The 16,798-nt window shown below is 54.1% G+C and overlaps 2 protein-coding genes and 2 long non-coding RNA genes across 4 annotated transcripts in view; 1 reads left to right on the top strand and 3 right to left on the bottom strand.

Annotated features, from left to right (window-relative positions):
* Positions 1-16,798, top strand: part of LOC146424105 (uncharacterized) — a 261,931-nt gene that overhangs the window by 193,003 nt on the left and 52,130 nt on the right. The window lies entirely within an intron of this gene.
* LOC146424111 (uncharacterized) lies at positions 6,551-7,594 on the bottom strand. The gene is made up of 3 exons (XR_014847145.1): positions 7,423-7,594; positions 7,191-7,256; positions 6,551-6,902 (listed from the first exon to the last, which is right to left on the bottom strand). It is a non-coding gene; the product is annotated as an uncharacterized LOC146424111 (long non-coding RNA).
* LOC146424110 (uncharacterized) lies at positions 7,839-9,465 on the bottom strand (the record flags this gene model as incomplete). The annotated part of the gene is made up of 5 exons (XM_085043935.1): positions 9,355-9,465; positions 8,865-9,002; positions 8,434-8,610; positions 8,151-8,306; positions 7,839-7,991 (listed from the first exon to the last, which is right to left on the bottom strand). Coding segments are annotated over exons 1-5 (735 nt in total), but the record flags the coding sequence as incomplete, so codon positions are not given.
* Positions 10,268-10,948, bottom strand: LOC146424109 (uncharacterized). Its single transcript, XR_014847147.1, has 3 exons — positions 10,916-10,948; positions 10,614-10,762; positions 10,268-10,355 (listed from the first exon to the last, which is right to left on the bottom strand). It is a non-coding gene; the product is annotated as an uncharacterized LOC146424109 (long non-coding RNA).

Raw genomic sequence — 16,798 nt, 5'->3', positions numbered from 1 at the left:
GAGAGTTTGAGTCCAAAACCATGGAGGATTTCCTCAGGGAAAATGGCCATGAGGAGTTGAACCTAATGCACAACCCAGAGCTGATGGACTTGCTGGAAAATATACCCAGTTAAAAATTTTGTATAACTTTAGTCAAAGGTTTTGTTTGTCTTTATTCCCTGCCAAAACAGGAATTTCAGGTTTCTTTCCAAGGCACTGTTCTGCCAGGTGAGGTCTGGTGGACTCAGCATATCAACAGACTGGGAGGAACCCAAAGATAAAGGTAAAAGATAAAGATAAAGAAAAAGATAAAATAAAGTTAAAGATAAAGATAAGATAAAGATAAGGATAAGATAAACTAAGATACCCTAAGATAAAGGCAATCAGCTGAGCATCTACAGGACATCAGTGGATATCTACAACCCCAGACCACCTCCAGCAGGGGTGAAGACATCCTGGCCCGGAAAGGAAACTGAGGAATGAAGAATCTAATTAACATCAGAGGCGAGGAGATTCAGATCCAATGAGAAACTGAATACTGGGCGTTTGCTCAACTATAGACCAATGAACACTGACCCAATGCTTTCCTATGTATTTTTATTGTATAAAATATCTGAAAATCAGGTAAAAGCCATGTATCATGGAATGATTCTCTCTGCACAGCTGGGCTATGTGTGGATGAGATGATTTCTGTGGAACATCCTGGCCAGAACAACGTCCAGGTCAGATAATAAAGTAACGCCTTGACTCTCTAACATTAAAAATGTTTTGGAGGGTTTTTGTTTTTCCTGCAGATTCAGTGACAATATGAAAACTTCTACATGTGGCGCCCAAGGTGAGGCAGCAGTGATGGCTTAGATGTGTGAGACTCCACAGCAGCAGAGTGTCTGACAGCGGGAGCAGGAGAGGCGACAGGGACGAGAAAATCTCGGAGCCTGGAAGGTTGAGTCGGCTGCTCAACCCTCTGTGTGGTAAATGAGTGGATAGCGAATGTTGGCTTTCGCAGATATGAATTGAGCATTTAGAAGTGATAAGGTACTGTGTAAAGTAGCACTAGGATAAAATATAGTATAAAATAGCACATCTCGGTTCCCAAGAATGACTTTGGAGGGAGAGCAGAGCCTTCCTGCAGTGCCCTCAGGAGATGCCCTTTGCTGCTGGAACTGCTGTGCTGGAGGCCAGCTGTGTCCCAGCAGTGCCCATGGCCTGTCCCTGCCTGTGCTCACAGCACAGACATGCAGCAGGACTGTGACCAAGCTGCCAGAGCACTCAGGCCTTACACCCACCAAAGGGCTGGGAAGGGGAGTGTTGGGTTGGGAAGAGCAGAGCTGGAAAGAGCAAGCATACTGCTCCCTGGCTGTGCTGCTGTGCTGGGACTCTTTTCTCTCTGTCTCTGCACGTTGGCCCTGCCATCGGCTTTCCTGTGGCATCAGATGAAGGATATTGGTCAAACAAGTCAATGCAAGGCCCTTTATTCTATTTAAATACATAGCACAGTCCCTCATTTGCACAGTCTCTGAGTAAAATTTAAAAGGTAAGCAATCAATTAAAAAATGGGGTTGAATCATAAAACTTAGTTGCACACCCATTTTGAAGAATAAAAAAATAAAACAGAACAACTACCATAACTACTGCCAATAACCTGTGAAAGCAGGCTGGGCCTGTAATAACTTGCATTAAGAGTGATGTGCAGAAGGATAAAGGAGGTATTTCACTTGTAATAAGCATCAAGTTTTCAGTTTCCAGAGGGTATTCCTGAGCTCCTGGTTCCTCAGGCTGTAAATGAGAGGGTTCAATACTGGAGGCACCACTGAATGCACAACTGACAGTGCCAGATCCAGGGATGGGGAGGAGAGGGAGGGAGGCTTCAGGTAGGCAAATGTGCCAGTGCTGAGAAACAGGGAGACCACAGCCAGGTGAGGGAGGCATGTGGAAAAGGCTTTGTGCCGTCCCTGCTCAGAGGGGATCCTCAGCACAGCCCTGAAGATCTGCACATAGGAGAAAACAATGAACACAAAACAACCAAGTGCTAAGGAGGTAGTGAAAACAGAGACCTCCAATTCCCTGAGTTTGGAGTGTGCACAGGAGAGCTTGAGGATGTGTGGGATTTCACAGAAGAACTGGCCCAGGGCATTGCCCTGGCCCAGGGGCAGGGAAAATGTATTGGCTGTGTGCAGCAGAGCAATGAGAAAGCCACTGGCCCAGGCAGCTGCTGCCATGTGGGCACAAGCTCTGCTGCCCAGGAGGGTCCCATAGTGCAGGGGTTTGCAGATGGACACAGAGCGGTCATAGCTCATGATGGTGAGGAGACAATACTCTGCCGTGATGAAGAAAAGAAAGAAGAAATCGTGTGCAGCACATCCTGTGTAGGAGATGTCCCTGGTGTCCCAGAGGGAATTGTGCATGGCTTTGGGGACAGTGGTGCAGATGGAGCCCAGGTCAGTGAGGGCCAGGTTGAGCAGGAAGAAGAACATGGGGTGTGCAGGTGGTGGCCCCAGGCTACTGTGCTGATGATGAGGCTGTTGGCCAGGAGGGCAGCCAGGGAGATGCCCAGCAAGAGGCAGAAGTGCAGGAGCTGCAGCTGCTGCGTGTCTGTGAATGGCAGGAGGAGGAAGTGTCTGATGGAGCTGCTGTTGGACATTTTCTGCCTCTGGCCATGGGGACCTGTTGATGGAGAAAAGGACAGTGACAAGTCAGGACAGGCTGCTTTGAGCCAAACCACTGCCATTCCCTGCAGACTGTCCTGCTGGGACTCATCCACCCTCGTTCCTTCTCTGAGAAAACCTTCATCTAGGTCCATGCCTGAGCTCCGCTTGTGCTGTCTGAGTGTGCCATGAGCAGCCAGGCCTGTGCGTGGGGCTCTCCAGGAGCCATCCCTGCCCTGCTGCCCTGGGTTTGTGGCCACTGGCAGAGGGACAAGGCTGGGTATTCAGGATTTATCTGTGGAATCACTCTTAAAGTAGGAATATTTGGTAGCAATTTTACTCCCAGTTTTACAGGATATGGAAGGCAGGAAAGAGATGAAGGAATTGTTTTCCTCCCCTTACACCATTCCTGGTTCTCTGAGGTCAGAAAACCCCAGCACTTCTGCTGCACTCAGAGTTTGCCACTGAGAGATGTGAGAGGCAAAGGGATTCCCTGTGGCTCAGGGCAAGGTGAGAGGCTGGATGGGCTTGTTGCCAGCTGCCCTGGGTTTGCAGCTTTGGCTACAATCAGAGCAGAATCCCATTCCTGTGTCACCCTGGAAAGAAAGCAGACCCTGCAGAGAGCAGAGGGATCACTGAATGTCTCACCCTCTCCAAAGGTCTCTCAGCAAGGTCTCAGCACTCCCTTCTGCCAAGGACACTCAGGGTGCCCTTGGCAAACCCATCAGCATTATACTTTGCTGTTGGGCCAGGGCACAGGGAAACTGGCCCTTGGCTTGCTTTTCTCTTTGCTTTTCTCCCTGGTGGGAGGGGATGGAAAGGGGGCTTAGGCAGGATGCTCCCCCTCACCTGCGCGGTGAGGACTCCCCTGGCCCATCCCAAAGTACTGAGGGTTGGCTTGATACTCCTTCCTTGGGCTGGAGAAGAAAAATAGGTTTTGATGTCTAAGAGCAGGTTTTGCAGTATGCCCAATGGCAGCTGGAGCTCGTTCCTCAGCTGGAGAAGCATGTCAGCAGCTGGAGAGTAGCTCCAGATCAGCAAAGCCCAGAGCAGTGAGAGCGGAGTCTGGTGCTGTGAGCATGTGGCAGGGCTGGGCAAGTGCTGTGGGGCCAGGTGTCCTCTCCATGCCCCCCCAGCTGATGGTTGATGCTCCTCTGGCAGGGGAAGGAGTTCCTAGTGCATCAGGGGAGCATGATGTGGCCAAGTGGACTGCGAGATGCCTGTGGTCCTCCCCAGCCTGGAAGCATGTTTCAGGCAGCTCAGGCAGTTTTTGCTGGGGGAGAAAAGGTGGCCAGGTGCATCTCTGCTGGGAGCTGCTGCTGCTGCTTTGTGCTGCTTGGAGCACAGAGCTGCTCCTTTATGCACTTGGGGGCATCAGGGAGGGAAGTGTGTTGCACAAGAGCAGGGACAGCCTGGTGAGGGTGACAGGCACTGTGTTGGAGCCAAAGGCTGGCTGGTGGGGATGGGTTCATGAGCTACAATGCTGAGCTGATAGAAAAATATGTTCCTCTGCCATGAAGTGCCAGAGTTGCTTGGATGGAGGCTCTTGAATTTCCTCCTCATGCTAGTGATGAAGTCCCCATTGGCTGATCAGTGGAGGGTGCCCATGCTGGGCTCCCAGGGAGAGGCAGATTCTGTGTGCAACAGCTCTGTAGGACAAGGCTGGAGCTGCTCAGCAATGTGGAGAGCCTTTTCCAGCCTGCCTGTTCATGGCAAACCAGAGTCCTCTAAAGCCTGGCTCATTACTGAAGGTGGTGGTTGTTCACTGTTATATTTATTGATGAGGCTCTAGCATAGCTATTTTTACCTCTGCTATGACCAGTGTTGCAGACAGTCCCGCTAGCTGCACTTTGGTAGCTGAAACTGCCCACCCACTTGTAACCGTCGATGGAAGATGTTGGGGTTTTGAGTGTTCTGGACTAAAAGCAATAATAACTAGTGCCTTAATGCAGGCTGCCTCTCGTCTGCTCTAGCCCTGTGGATAGAAGTGGGAGCCAGCTCCAAGTGCTCTTCAAATGTGATTGGACTTATTCTGCTGAAGCAACAAAAATGAACTGCATCGTGTATTTACAATGTAAGAATCTTTATAACAACAACAATCCATAGAATGTATTTACATAAAAACCTATCTAACAACCAAGTATAAAACGTATTTACAGAAGAAAACACTATCTAAAATCTACGTAGAAGAAACAAGCGAAGAACTCTTTCAAAAACGTATATACAGGTGGGTGTCATCCACGTCTCAGATCGCCGTCAGTCCTGGAAGAAAAGCAAGCAGCACGGTCACTGCAGTCAGGCCCTGAGGGTTTGTTCCCTGTGCCCCCAGGCTGGCACACGCTGGCAGAGCAGGACTGTGCCGCCAGCACTGAGCCCGGCTGGGGCTGGGAGCTGGGCCCAGCTGCTGGGACGGGGCTGGCGTGACCCAAAGCAAGCGCAGGGCAGGCCGGGGCTGGTGCTTGTGAATCCACCAGAATGCAGGGATGCCCCGGGTCCCCGTGTCCCTGAGCAGGGCCACCCAGCCCAGCCCCAGCCTGGCGGCAGGGGCGCTACTCCTCCTTTGTTCCTATGTTACATCATTGGTTATATGTTACATAAAATACAGATTAGTTTTTTTTCTTTTTATAAGTGATTCATTTTAAGATATAAGTTTAGGTTACAGTATAAGTGAAGTTCTGTTGAGTTTGAGGGCTCTCAAGCTTTTAGGCCATATTCATCACTTCCCTCACTGTCTTTTTGTCAGAGGCACCCACACACACACACAGTGCCAGTTCTCAGTTCCTTTCTGGTTTGATTGCCTGAATTTCCTTGGTTTCATTGTTGCTTTTTCCCCCTTGGTGTGCCTGAACTGTCCAGTAAGGAGCAGAGTGACTCTTTCCAAGGAACTTTGTTGTGCTGTCACTTAATATTAAACCTGATTTTTGCTGATCCCTTGCTGGGAATATTTTTAGTGCTCTCAAGCCCTCATTCGTAAGAGGGTGAAGGAGCCCTGGGCCAGGCTCTCACCCTGGGGGACACGGGGACACTGCTGGGGGGTCCCTGTCCCCCTCTCCCAGCCCCCAGAGCCCTGTCCCCCCTGTCCCTGTGTCAGGCTCTGGGGGTCTATCTCATGGAACATCCTCTGGGGGAGGCTGTGGCACTGGGGGGCAGGGGGGACCTGGGGGGACAGGGGACCCTGCTGTGCACCAGCAGCGTTGGACTTCTCTGGGGGAAACTGTGAGGGGGGGCTGGGGTGGAGTCACCTCCCCAGTGACCTCACACAGCTATCCTGTGATGTCACACAGCTACCTGTGATGTCACAGAGCCACTCTGGGATGTCACAGTTCACACTGTGATGTCAAACAATCTGCCCTCGGGTGTCACACCAGCATTCTGCGACATCACAACCTGCTCTGTGATGTCACAACCCAGCTGGGATGTCACCCAGCAACCCTGTGATGTCACAACCCACTCTGGGATTTCACAGCCTTCTCTGTGACATCACACAGCCTGCTCCATGATGTTACAAAGCCACACTGTGATGTCACATCCTGCTCTCTGATGTCCGACAGAGCCATCCTCTATGATGGCAGAGTCTGCTCTGCAGCCGCTCTTTGTGATGTCACAAACCACTCTGTGCCACAGCCTGCTTTACGATGTCACATCACCACTGTGTGACATTACATCCTGCCCAATGATGTCACACAACCAACCGGTCATTTCACAGCCCAGTCTTTGATGTCACAGCCAGCTCTGTGTTGTCTCAACCCACTCTGTGGCCTCACAGCCAACCTGGCATGTCATACAGCCACACTGTGATGTCACAGGCTGATCTGTGATGTCACACAGTCCCCTCTGGGATGCCATAGCTGCTCCATGACCTCGCACAGCCCACTCTGTGATGTCATACAGCTCCTTTCTGGACTAGGTAAAGGGAAGAAGCCAAACTGTTTATTAACAGAAAGCGAAGCGAAGGGATGAGTTGGGAGGGTAAAAAGGGGATGGGCAGGGTCTGAGGGCTGGAGGGAGGGAGCTTCAAGAGGGAGGAGGTCCTGGAGCTTTGCACAGGCTCAGCTGTGAGCAGCATCAGCTGTGCCTGGAGCTCCAGTGGCACTGAGAGGTGGTGTTCCCTGCTCTGTCTTCTGGTCCTGTTGTAGGGACACTGTTTCTCTTGATGCACAAGATGACCCCAGTGCTTCAGCTCCTTGGGAAAACTGGGCTTGAATTCCCAGGGAGAGCAGCAGGGGCTGTCATCTTGGCTCAGGCAGGGGCTGTCATCTTGGCTCAGGGCTTGATGGGCTGCAACAGAGAGGAAGAGCCATGGTCAGAGCCAGGATCTGCGAGGACCCAAGGAGACACTCCTGCCGGGGCCATCCCACCTAGCTCCTGCTATGGCCAGGAGGGAGCAGGAGACAGCGGGATCAGCCCGAAGGTGCTGGCCACGGATCCCCGCACTGTCCCTGGAACCTCTCCGTGCTCTGCCCACGCCACCCTTCATCCGCACAGGGAGCAGAGCCCTCCGCAGCCAGGACAGGGGTTGCAGCTCCCCCCGCCAGCCCGCGCTGACACCCCGCTGCCCTCGCTCACCCTGCCCTCACTGAGCTCCTGACAGGAGTTCTTCCTGCCGCTCCATGGTGTTCAGTCCGAAGACCCCTGGGAACGCAGAGCCTGTCACGGCCCCGGGCGGTACAGCTGCCCCGCAGCGGCACTGAGAGCCCTGGGGCCACACGGCCTCCTCCCCCGGCAGGGCCGGCAGGGCTCAGCCCGGGCCGGGCCGGGGAGGGAGGAGGGATGGAGGGAGCCTGGGCTCGTGGCTCACCCATGACCCCGATGGTCGCCTGTCGCAGGGCCTTTCCTGGGGTCTCCAGGAACGGCAGGGCGTGGCGCATGCGCTCTCGGCTCTCGTCCTCTGTCAGCTGCAGAGAGCGCCGGGGCGCGGCGGGAAGGCTTGGCGCGGGCTCTGCGCCCAGCCCTGGCCTCCCCTGCCCGCAGAGCCCCGAGGCCCGGCCGGCAGCCGCTGGCGGTGGGCTTCGGAGGGGGCAGAGGGCCGGGCGCTGCCCGGGGAGCCGCGGTGCCGCCGCGCCCCACAGCCCGGCTGGGCCGGCGCTCCGTGGGCACCCGGCTCGGGGCCAGAGCAGCCTGGGCAAGAGCCCCACGGCCCGGGGAAGGCAGCGGCGTGTGGGGAGCAGCGCCGGGCAGGGCCACGGCTGGCAGCACCGCACACTGAGCACCGGGGGCAGGGGGCTTCCCCAGGCTTAGGCTGGGGCTTCCTCCGGCTCCCCTTGCCAGGCACTCGGTGAACCTCACCTGCTGCCCCTTGTTCAGCAGCTCCTTGAGGACCCTCCTCTTCAGGTGTCTGGCCACGCAAAGCAGTGCTTCGCGAGAGGCCTGGAGAGTAGTATAGAGCCAGAGATGGCACCACAGCCCAGGGCACAGGAGCTGTGTCCCTGTGCCATAGCCTGGGGGAGGCTGGAGCCGGTGAGGCGCAGGGGCAGGAGGCAGCCGAGCCCCCTCCCAGGGATGCAGCAGCATCCCACGAGTCCTCACCTCTGCCACACGCTGGTTCTCATCATGCCAGTGGATTAAAAGTGAGAACATGCTCTGGCTCACAATTGGCTTCAGAGACTTTTTCCATTTCTTCGCTACCAACTCTATCACCTTTTGAAAGAGGTGAATGGAGAGCAGCTGCACATGGCTGTTGTCCTGGTGGCAAAGAAGAGCATAAGACCTCAGGACTAACTTCTCCAGGCCCACCTGAGCAAAGGCCCAAAAATCCACAGGGCACAAAGTTTCCAGGCAGCACCCAGTGGCTGGGGGCAAGGAGCCTTACGTTCTCGAAGAGTGGCAGGAGTGCCTCAGCAAGCATCAGGGCGGTGGTCCTGGGTATCTCACTGTCTTCATCCTGGCATAAATTCCTCCAGACAGAGAGGCTCATCCCGACCACCTCTCTGTCTGCATCTCCCAGCAGCTCCACAAGCCTTTCAGACAGTCTGCATATGTATTCACCCTGTGTGGAACACAAGGCTGTGCTGTGAAGCCATGAAAGGCTGCAGCACCAATGCTGCCCTGGCACTGCAAGCCCACCCTGTTGCCACCAAGCCCAGAGGGCAAAGGCCTGTCCCAAAGCACTCAGGCAGCTGAAGCAGGAGGCAGGAGAGCTGGGAGCAGCCGCCTCAGCTTCTGAAGCCCAGCCAAGCCCAAGGGGCTGCGTTCCCCAGCCCCACGCTGCCAGCATGGCTTCAGCCACTGCCTTCTTCTCACCGTTGAGGGAACCTTGCTGAGCACCACGAGGCCTCTGAGCGCCAGGCAATACCTCTCCCTGCACTCGCTCTGCAGGTGCTTTGACATGATCTGCAGCATCTTGCGACCACATTCCTCCAGGTCCAGACGCTCCAGGACCTGAAAGGCACAGGGCAGTGACAGGGGACATGGCTGGCAGGAACCTGGAACCACACGGGGCTGGGCCCAGGCAGCAGCAGCATAGGGCGTGGGCACCATCCCAAGAAGCTGTGGCTACGAGAGGGCAGAGAGCTGGGAGGCAGCTGAGCGAGGCAGCGATGGCCATCAGGCTCACCTCCACAAGGAATGCCAGGGCAGGCAGATCCCAGTGTGGCTCCTCCCTGACAAGCACCTTGAGCAGGCAGATGGTGATTGGGGTACACAAGCTACGGTGCAATTCCCTGGCAGGGGGAAAAAGACACCAAGACCCTGAGCCAATCGTGTGGGCAAACCTCTCCTAGGACTGACTCACAGAGGTCTGATCTTTCCCCAGCACCCTGCGAGGGGATATGGACCCTTTGGGAGGTGGCTGCTCCTGGGCCCCAAACCTCCTCTGCCAGCCTTTTCCAGTCTGCTCGTCCATCCCTCAGTGACAAGGCCCTGTCACCCACAACCACGGGGATGGTGTGGGGCACTCTGGGCACAGGGCACCAGTGCCGGGGACAGCAGGGAGAAGGGGGTCCACCTGGCCAGCAGACCCACTGCACAGTGATGGGTGTCGGCACAGAGCAGCATGTCCCAGATGTGCTCACGCTCCAAAGCCACCACGTAATCATCGCAGCACAGCTGGCAGAGCAGAGCCTTGATGGACTGCACTGCAAACCTGTGTGCAGAGCAAAGCCCAGGTCACGCTGGGAGCACTGGCCCTGGCCACAAGGGCATGGGAAGGACAGGACAAGTGAGACCTGTTGGGCTTGGTGGGAAGGTGGTGTTCCTCCCAGCATGCTCTCCAGAAGTTGTCAACCTTCTCTGGCATCTGCCCTGTGGTGATGAAAACTTGGAAGAGCAGAGCCACAAACAGCCGGGCGGAATGAAGGATTACTGTGTTATGGCACTGGGGCTCCTGGGCAATCACCCACAGCGCCACAGTTGCCTGCAAAAGACAAAGCATCCTGAGACAGCGCTCAGTGCCAAGGTGTCCACGTGGCAGGGCCCGAGGGGAGACGCAGGGGGAGCAGCCGGCCTGCTGCTGCCCCTGAGCCTGGCCCTAGCCCAGGTTTCAGCCCAGCGCCCGAGGCAGGGAGATGCAGGGCAGGGAGAGGATGGAGAGCTGCTGGAGAGGTGACCTGCAGGGTCACCTGCAAAGGCCAGTTCCAGAAACTCACAGCCAGGGCAAAGATGTCCTTGCTGTCCCCATCGGAGGTTGCCATGCTGTGCCGTGGCCGGTCCTCCATCACACAGAGCAGTGCTGGAAGCACCTTCTCCACTGCTCGTCCCGATGATGCTATGATTTTCCACATCATGGTGGCAGCTCTGTGGGACCAGAGCTCTGTGTCAAGGGCATTTCAGCCACAGTACAATGCCCTGTGCAGCTGCCTTGGGGCCGTGTGACAGAGCCCTGGTGCCCTGAGGGACAGGGAGGCAGCGTGGCAGCAGGCTCAGGAAACAGAGGGGCCTGAGTGTCCTGGAGCTCTCCACCTGTCTGGCAGACCCCACTGCACAGGCGCTGCAGGGTCATGGGCCCCCAAAGGCTGCTGAGTCCTGAGTTCTCAAGGCAGTTTTGTCCCGCACCTGTCACAGCTTGGGGCACAGTGTAGGAGGCTCAGAACCACATCAGCAGGGCGTTCTTCAGCCATCCTCAGAATGGCACTTTGCAGGCTGGCATCCACGGTGACATGAGAGATGAGTTTCTTGTGAATGTTCCTCACCATGGCTTGCACCTGGAGGACGCATAGGGACTTGGAGTGCTTTCCCCAGCTTCCCCCAAAAAGTGCTTCCCTTCCCACTGTACTGCGCTGCCCTCAAAGGCTAAGAGGGCCCAGTGGATGTGGCTTAAGGGGCCACAGGATCCTGGGAGGCCTCCAGCTGCTTACCTGCTGCTGAGAAGAAACAGTATTCTCCTTGGAAAGATCCAGAACAGGAGCATGAATGACAGTCGGAGGGGGCATGGTGTCAGTATCTGCCACGCCCCGAGTTGTTCTGGTGTCACTGTTCCTCATCACCATGCCCTCATTCAGTGCCATGTCAGCCTTCCCCGTGTCAAAGCTGCCCGTGCATTCAGTGGATCCTGTGCCGAAATCAGGCTTTGCCTGCAGCTCGGTCGGCCTGGAGTCAGGCTTGGCTGTGCCCTCAACTGCTGCAGCAGTTTTCTTTGTCTGCAGGAACCTCCGCAGGATCTGCAGGAGAATGCAGGGCGGGAAGAGAGGAATGTTCCATGGAGTGCACCAAGTGCAGTGCTCAGCTGAGAGGGGACAGCAGGCCCAGCCCAGGTGGGGATGGCTGCAGCTACCTGCACTGCTCTGTGGAAGTGGCCATGGGCAGGCTCCTGCTCTTGTGTCCAGTCCCTGCCTGCACCTGGCAAAGAGCGAGTGCAGCCAGAGCTGAGGTGCTGTGGGAGAGGCCGACGAACACAGGCCAGCCCTGCACTGCCCAGGCAGGGACAGCCCCGGGATGGCCAGGGGATGGAGCATGGCTGCCGTTGGGGGTAGCCCCAGCCCCTGTTCCATCCTGTCCGTGGGCATGTCCACAGGGGCTGGGATGGGATGGGGCCAAGCTGGCTGCAGGGACCAGTCCTGAGGCCCAGCTGTGCCACTCACCGGCCAGCAGCGGCTGGAACTGCTCCAGCTCTTCAAGCTGCTGCACTGGGGCAGTTGCAGGGCCTTTGTTCTTCTTCCCCCTGAACAGGCTGGACAATCTGCCCGCCATGTCACTGTTTGACGACAAGAGCACCTGCAAGAGGGATGCACTTGGGAAAGGTCGGAGTCAACAGGTCCCGCAGTAGTGCCTTGAGGGGACCTGCGACAGAGAAGCCTCAGGAAAACGACAGGACAGCAAGTCCTGTGCTCTGGTCTCGAGGGCTCCTGCCCCAATGACAGGAGTCTCCTCGACAGAGATTGAGGTCCCTGAATCCCACAGTCTGGCCTCGGTGGCAGTGGCCACAGGGATGGGAGATACCTTGGAAAGCTCCAAGTCAGCAAGTGCCGCAGTCTGGCCGCAAGGTCAGCTGCAGCAGTAGCACTTTGGAAGAGCTCTGGGGCAGCAACGAACGAGCCGTCCTGTCCCGTCGCGAGCACCGAGCACTCTGGCGTGGCCGTGTTGCTGCCAGCACCTATGTAATGACGTGTCACAAAGGGCCCTCGGACGCCCCATTGCACTCCATGGTTACCATGCTGCACCGTGTCACAAAGGGGCCCTTGGACACGCTGCCACCTGCCCTGGGGCTGCCCGCACCCCACCCAAAGTGCTCTGGGTTGAAAGGAATCCCTTGTCCCCAGTGCCTAAGACAGCCTGACAGGAACTTCAGGAAGGGCTCAAACAAGAAGCAAATGCTCCCCTGCTCTGCGGGCTATGGGCAGCAGCAGGAGCCCCCACAGCAGGAAGGGCACAGGGCCTTGCACAGAAGCTGGCACAGCCTCCTTGGGACAAGTCCCGGCTGCTGGCCATCCCAAACATGGGGGTGTGACACACACAGGGAAGGTGTGGGCCAAGGCACGAATGCTGCTCTGACCCCTGGGGCCCGGGGGGCACTGCAGTCAGCAGGTGTGGCAGAGTCCTTGCCGAAGCAGACCTGCCACTCCCCGAGCCCTGGCAGTGCTGGTGCCCATCTGCTGCCCCAGAGACCTGTGCTCCCGGGGGCTTCTCTGCCAGAGGGCAGCCAAAGCCAGCATACACTGCTCTCTGTGCTCCTTCCTGCAGGTGGCTGTTGGCAGGAGCACTTGGAGCCACTGGTGGCAGCACTTGGTATCTGTCAGAAGATCTCAGTCCATCCTGGAATTATTTTCTCATTGAAGTGATCTCGTGCAGCACAGAGACACCTCTGCCGCGGAGGCACAGAACAATCTGGCATTTAGGCATCCTACATTCAGGAAAGTGTTACTTCTCATTGCTCCACTCAAGGAGCTCAAAAAAGCTGCAAACTTCCCAAATCAATTGGCATGGCCTGAGAATGCTAAAGATTTGCTGGTTTGCTTCCTGTCTCAAACCAGCAACTCATTTACCTTAACGTCATCCATTGAGAGTCACTTACAAAAAACAAGCACTAATCAGAGACAAGAAAAGGGGCCATTCTTTGGTTTGCAAAGGATTTTCTATGAAGGGATAATAATATAAAAATTCTGTTCAGGAATAAATGCACTCAAGGAATGAAGGTCCCCTCAGTGTTACAAAAGTACCCCAACCAAATGAGTATACTGCAAAAAGACAAATCCTGTCTCTGACAGAGATATCTAAGTGGGCAATAAAGTGCAGCTCTCCCCTCCTCTTCCCTGCATGAGAATCAGGACCACTAACAAAAGAAGTCCAAGATACTCTTCTTGCCCTCTGTAACCAAAGCTGTGCAAAACCACAGATGCTGCCTTGGAGCTGAACCAAATTCCAGCCTAGACCTCTCAGCTTCCAGACAATTCCTTCTCCAACAGCCCCAAATCACCAACCTCCCCCAAACACCCCCACAGGACCCCTCAACACCCTGCCAACACCCCCACCTGGCCTGATCCCCTTGCAAAGCCTTCCCACCCTCCTGCAGACCCTCTGATTCCCTGCAGATGCCATGGGATGGCACTCAGGAGGATTTGCTCCAAGGCCATCCCCGGTACCAAGCTCAGGCTGCCAGGCCTGCAGTTCCCGCATCATCCTTCCCACCCTTCCTGTGCACTGGTGTTATGTTGGCTCATTTCTGAGCAACTGGGATTTCTCCAGTTAACCAGAACTGCTGGTAAAGGGTTGGGAGCAGCTTGGCAAGCTCTTTCTCCAGCTCCCTCTTTGCTCTTTGGTGAGGTAGAACATCCCACAGGAAAGCAACTGGTGCCACAAGGTGTGGGAGGCATGGCTCAGGTTTGGGGAGAGCCCTGAGCACTGGTGTGTCCTGAGGGAATGCCCTTGCTCCCTGCAGCACAGCGGGTGGAGGCTGGGAAGGGATGAGGTGCTGCGCAGGCCCTGAACGGGACGAGACAGTGGGAAGGCACAAAGGGAGATATGTGACAGGGTGGGTGGCAGGAGGCTACAAGGGGACAGGAGGCCCATGCAGGGCTGTGGTGCTGGGAAGCCCTGAGGAATTGGGTGTCAAGAAGCCCTAAGCAGCCCCCAGGCAGCTGCCTTGTTCCTGACACCCAAACCAGCTGCTCTGGCGTTTCCCTGAGGCACCTGCCATGCCTGTGGCACAAGGCCTGGAGGCTGAGCCTCAGCAGGAGGGAGGGAGGGAGGCTGGGGACACTGCTGAGGTGCCCAGGCTGGGCTGGCTGGTGACAAGGAGGGCAAGGGGGCCCTGCTGGGGCACGGCCACTGGGTGCTGCCAACAAGGGGCAGTGGGCAGAGGCAGGGCTGGCAGCCAGCCTGGGCCTCCATGGCTGCCCATATCGCTTTGTTGAGATGGATGTAATGACACACACACACACACTTGTAATCCAAGCCAGAAGAAGTAAAAGTTTATTATACCTCTTCACAATTACTGTGGCTCATTAAGATTGGCTGCTAGCAAACAATGACAAGGCTGTCTAAGAAACAATGCCAATTCAAGCAGTAATACAAGTAGCGATACAAGCAAAAGTAGAGTTGGATACATATTACATGCAAGTTCCTTCTTGTACACACTTAATGTTCCATAAGAAGAACATCTTCTCCTTGTGTCCAGAACATCTCCTTTCATTGACTGATTATCTTTTTGGCCTTCACTGTGGGTTTCACTGTGGCTGCAAAATCTCGCGAATAAATTCTGACTCTGTCGGTCAAACTCTATAAGGCTTTCAGACCAGCTGTCAGGTCGCCCTTCTTGTTTTTGTATTAAAAAGGCAGCATTTATTGACTTTTGCAGGGCCCTTTTCAAAAAAAGACAATAAACACGTCAGAATGAGCAAGATGCAAAAAAAAAATCAACATGATCAGGCATCCAATTTTAAGTAGATTTTTAATCCATCCCGCAATTTGCCAATTGTCAAACAAACAGCCAATTGGATTTTGTTTCTTCACGCAATTTTGACACACCTGTTTGTAATTCTTTAATGTGGGCATGCATTGATTTTGAATGATCAGACAAATTCGTACAACACATTCCATCAAACTCCTCACATCCATGTCCATGTGCTAGTAGCAAAACATCAATAGCAGCTCTATTTTGCAATGTAGCATGCCTTAGTGAATCAACATCTGTTAATAATCTGGCTAGAGCAAGTGAAGTGGTGTTAGTCTGACGAGCTAACCAACATCCTAGCTTGTTGAACAGTCCCAAGTCTTTAGCAGCTACTACTTGTGGAGTAAAGAAGGAAACAGCCCATCGAGTACCTAATGGCCAAAAATTGATGCTGTCATCACAATCAGGGGCAAATACATGGGTGTTGTATTTTCCTCTCCATGGTGATTTATGCTGTAAAATCATAGATGTGTTAGGTGTTAATAGTAAGAGTCGTCCTAAGCTGCAAGGACCTCCCTTGATATGTGATGGAATTGCAGCCCATGCTTGGTCTCCGCAAATAAAAAACACTTCTGATAGCAATGCTAGAGGAACACTAGTAGAGCATGAGATATGTGGTGAACTATAATTGCACCAGGCACTTTCATTAGAAAATATGGGTTGGTTAGGAGAAACCTTCCACACTTTGGACTGATTAGCTCCAGAGTAATTAAACTTAACATAAAAGTCCATTTTCACAGATCTTAAAAGCTCTATTTCTTCGCACAGTGAAGGTGTGAAAACCATTGATCCCAAGCATCAGCGTGATTGCATGATTTTAAAATCATGCTAACTGTCCCAGGCTTCTAGGCTTCTAGCCAGTCATCTAGCAGCAAGCCAACAAGGCAGGTAGAAAAAGGGTTGTCAGGAGAAGCAGTAGCTAAGCACAGAGTATCTTGCCCCGTTGCATTGGCCAGGATAACCCATACATTGGTTCTCGGCTGATTAACAGGCCAAGCAAAAATAGCAGGCAGTAAGCTGAGCAAAATTGACAAGATCAGAAATATGCTGTCCCACTGTTTCCCATGTCTGTATGCTAAAAGCTTTGGCACACTTGTTGTAATCCAAAGCTGAAAGAAGTTTTTTATTATTCTTTGCTGCTGCTCTTAAACCTTTTCATAATTACTGTAGCACATTAAAAATAGCTGCTAGCAAACAATGACAATAATACAATTAGCTATACAAACAAAAATATAATTAGTTGCATATGATATACAAATTCCTTCTTGTACACACTTAATATTCCATAACAGGAACATCTTCTCCTTGTGTCTGAAACATTTTCTTTCATTGATTATCTTCTTAATTTTCACTGTAACTTTAACTGCAAAATCTCACAAGTAAATTCTAACTGTATTAAGTAAAACTCTCTAAAGCCTACAAACCAACAAACAAAAACCCTCTGTAAAGCCTACAAACCAACCAACAAAAATCCTCATTGGTCTCCCTCCAATATTCCCAAAAAACCGCAAGAGTGGCTCCGGCTCTGAATTAGCCTTTTTGGGTTTGGGAGGGTGGGGGGAACAGGGCCTCCCTTCCTGGCTTGGATGGACTTCCCAGGGATGCTTTTCCTGCTCCTCTTCTCTAGGAATTTCAGCATCAGGGCTATAAGAATCAAGTGAGAAAATCAATGGCTAGGGCAGCATGGACACCCTCTGGCTCCGCCTGTCCCAAGCCCAGCCCCAGCCCCATTGCCGGCTCCTCCCGGGGCCCATGGAGGACATACGCTGCGTGGCCGTTCCTGCCACCTCGGCTGCGCCTTCCCCGGCCTGAGCTCTGCCACTCGGCAGTCCGGCCGCCGGCCCCGAGCCGC

The sequence above is a fragment of the Lichenostomus cassidix genome, unplaced genomic scaffold (genome assembly GCF_008360975.1).
Source record: "Lichenostomus cassidix isolate B80296 unplaced genomic scaffold, HeHo_3.0 HiC_scaffold_42, whole genome shotgun sequence".
NCBI lineage: Eukaryota > Metazoa > Chordata > Aves > Passeriformes > Meliphagidae > Lichenostomus > Lichenostomus cassidix.
Note: the sequence above shows the minus strand (reverse complement) of the source record. Positions and strands in the feature narration are given on the sequence as shown.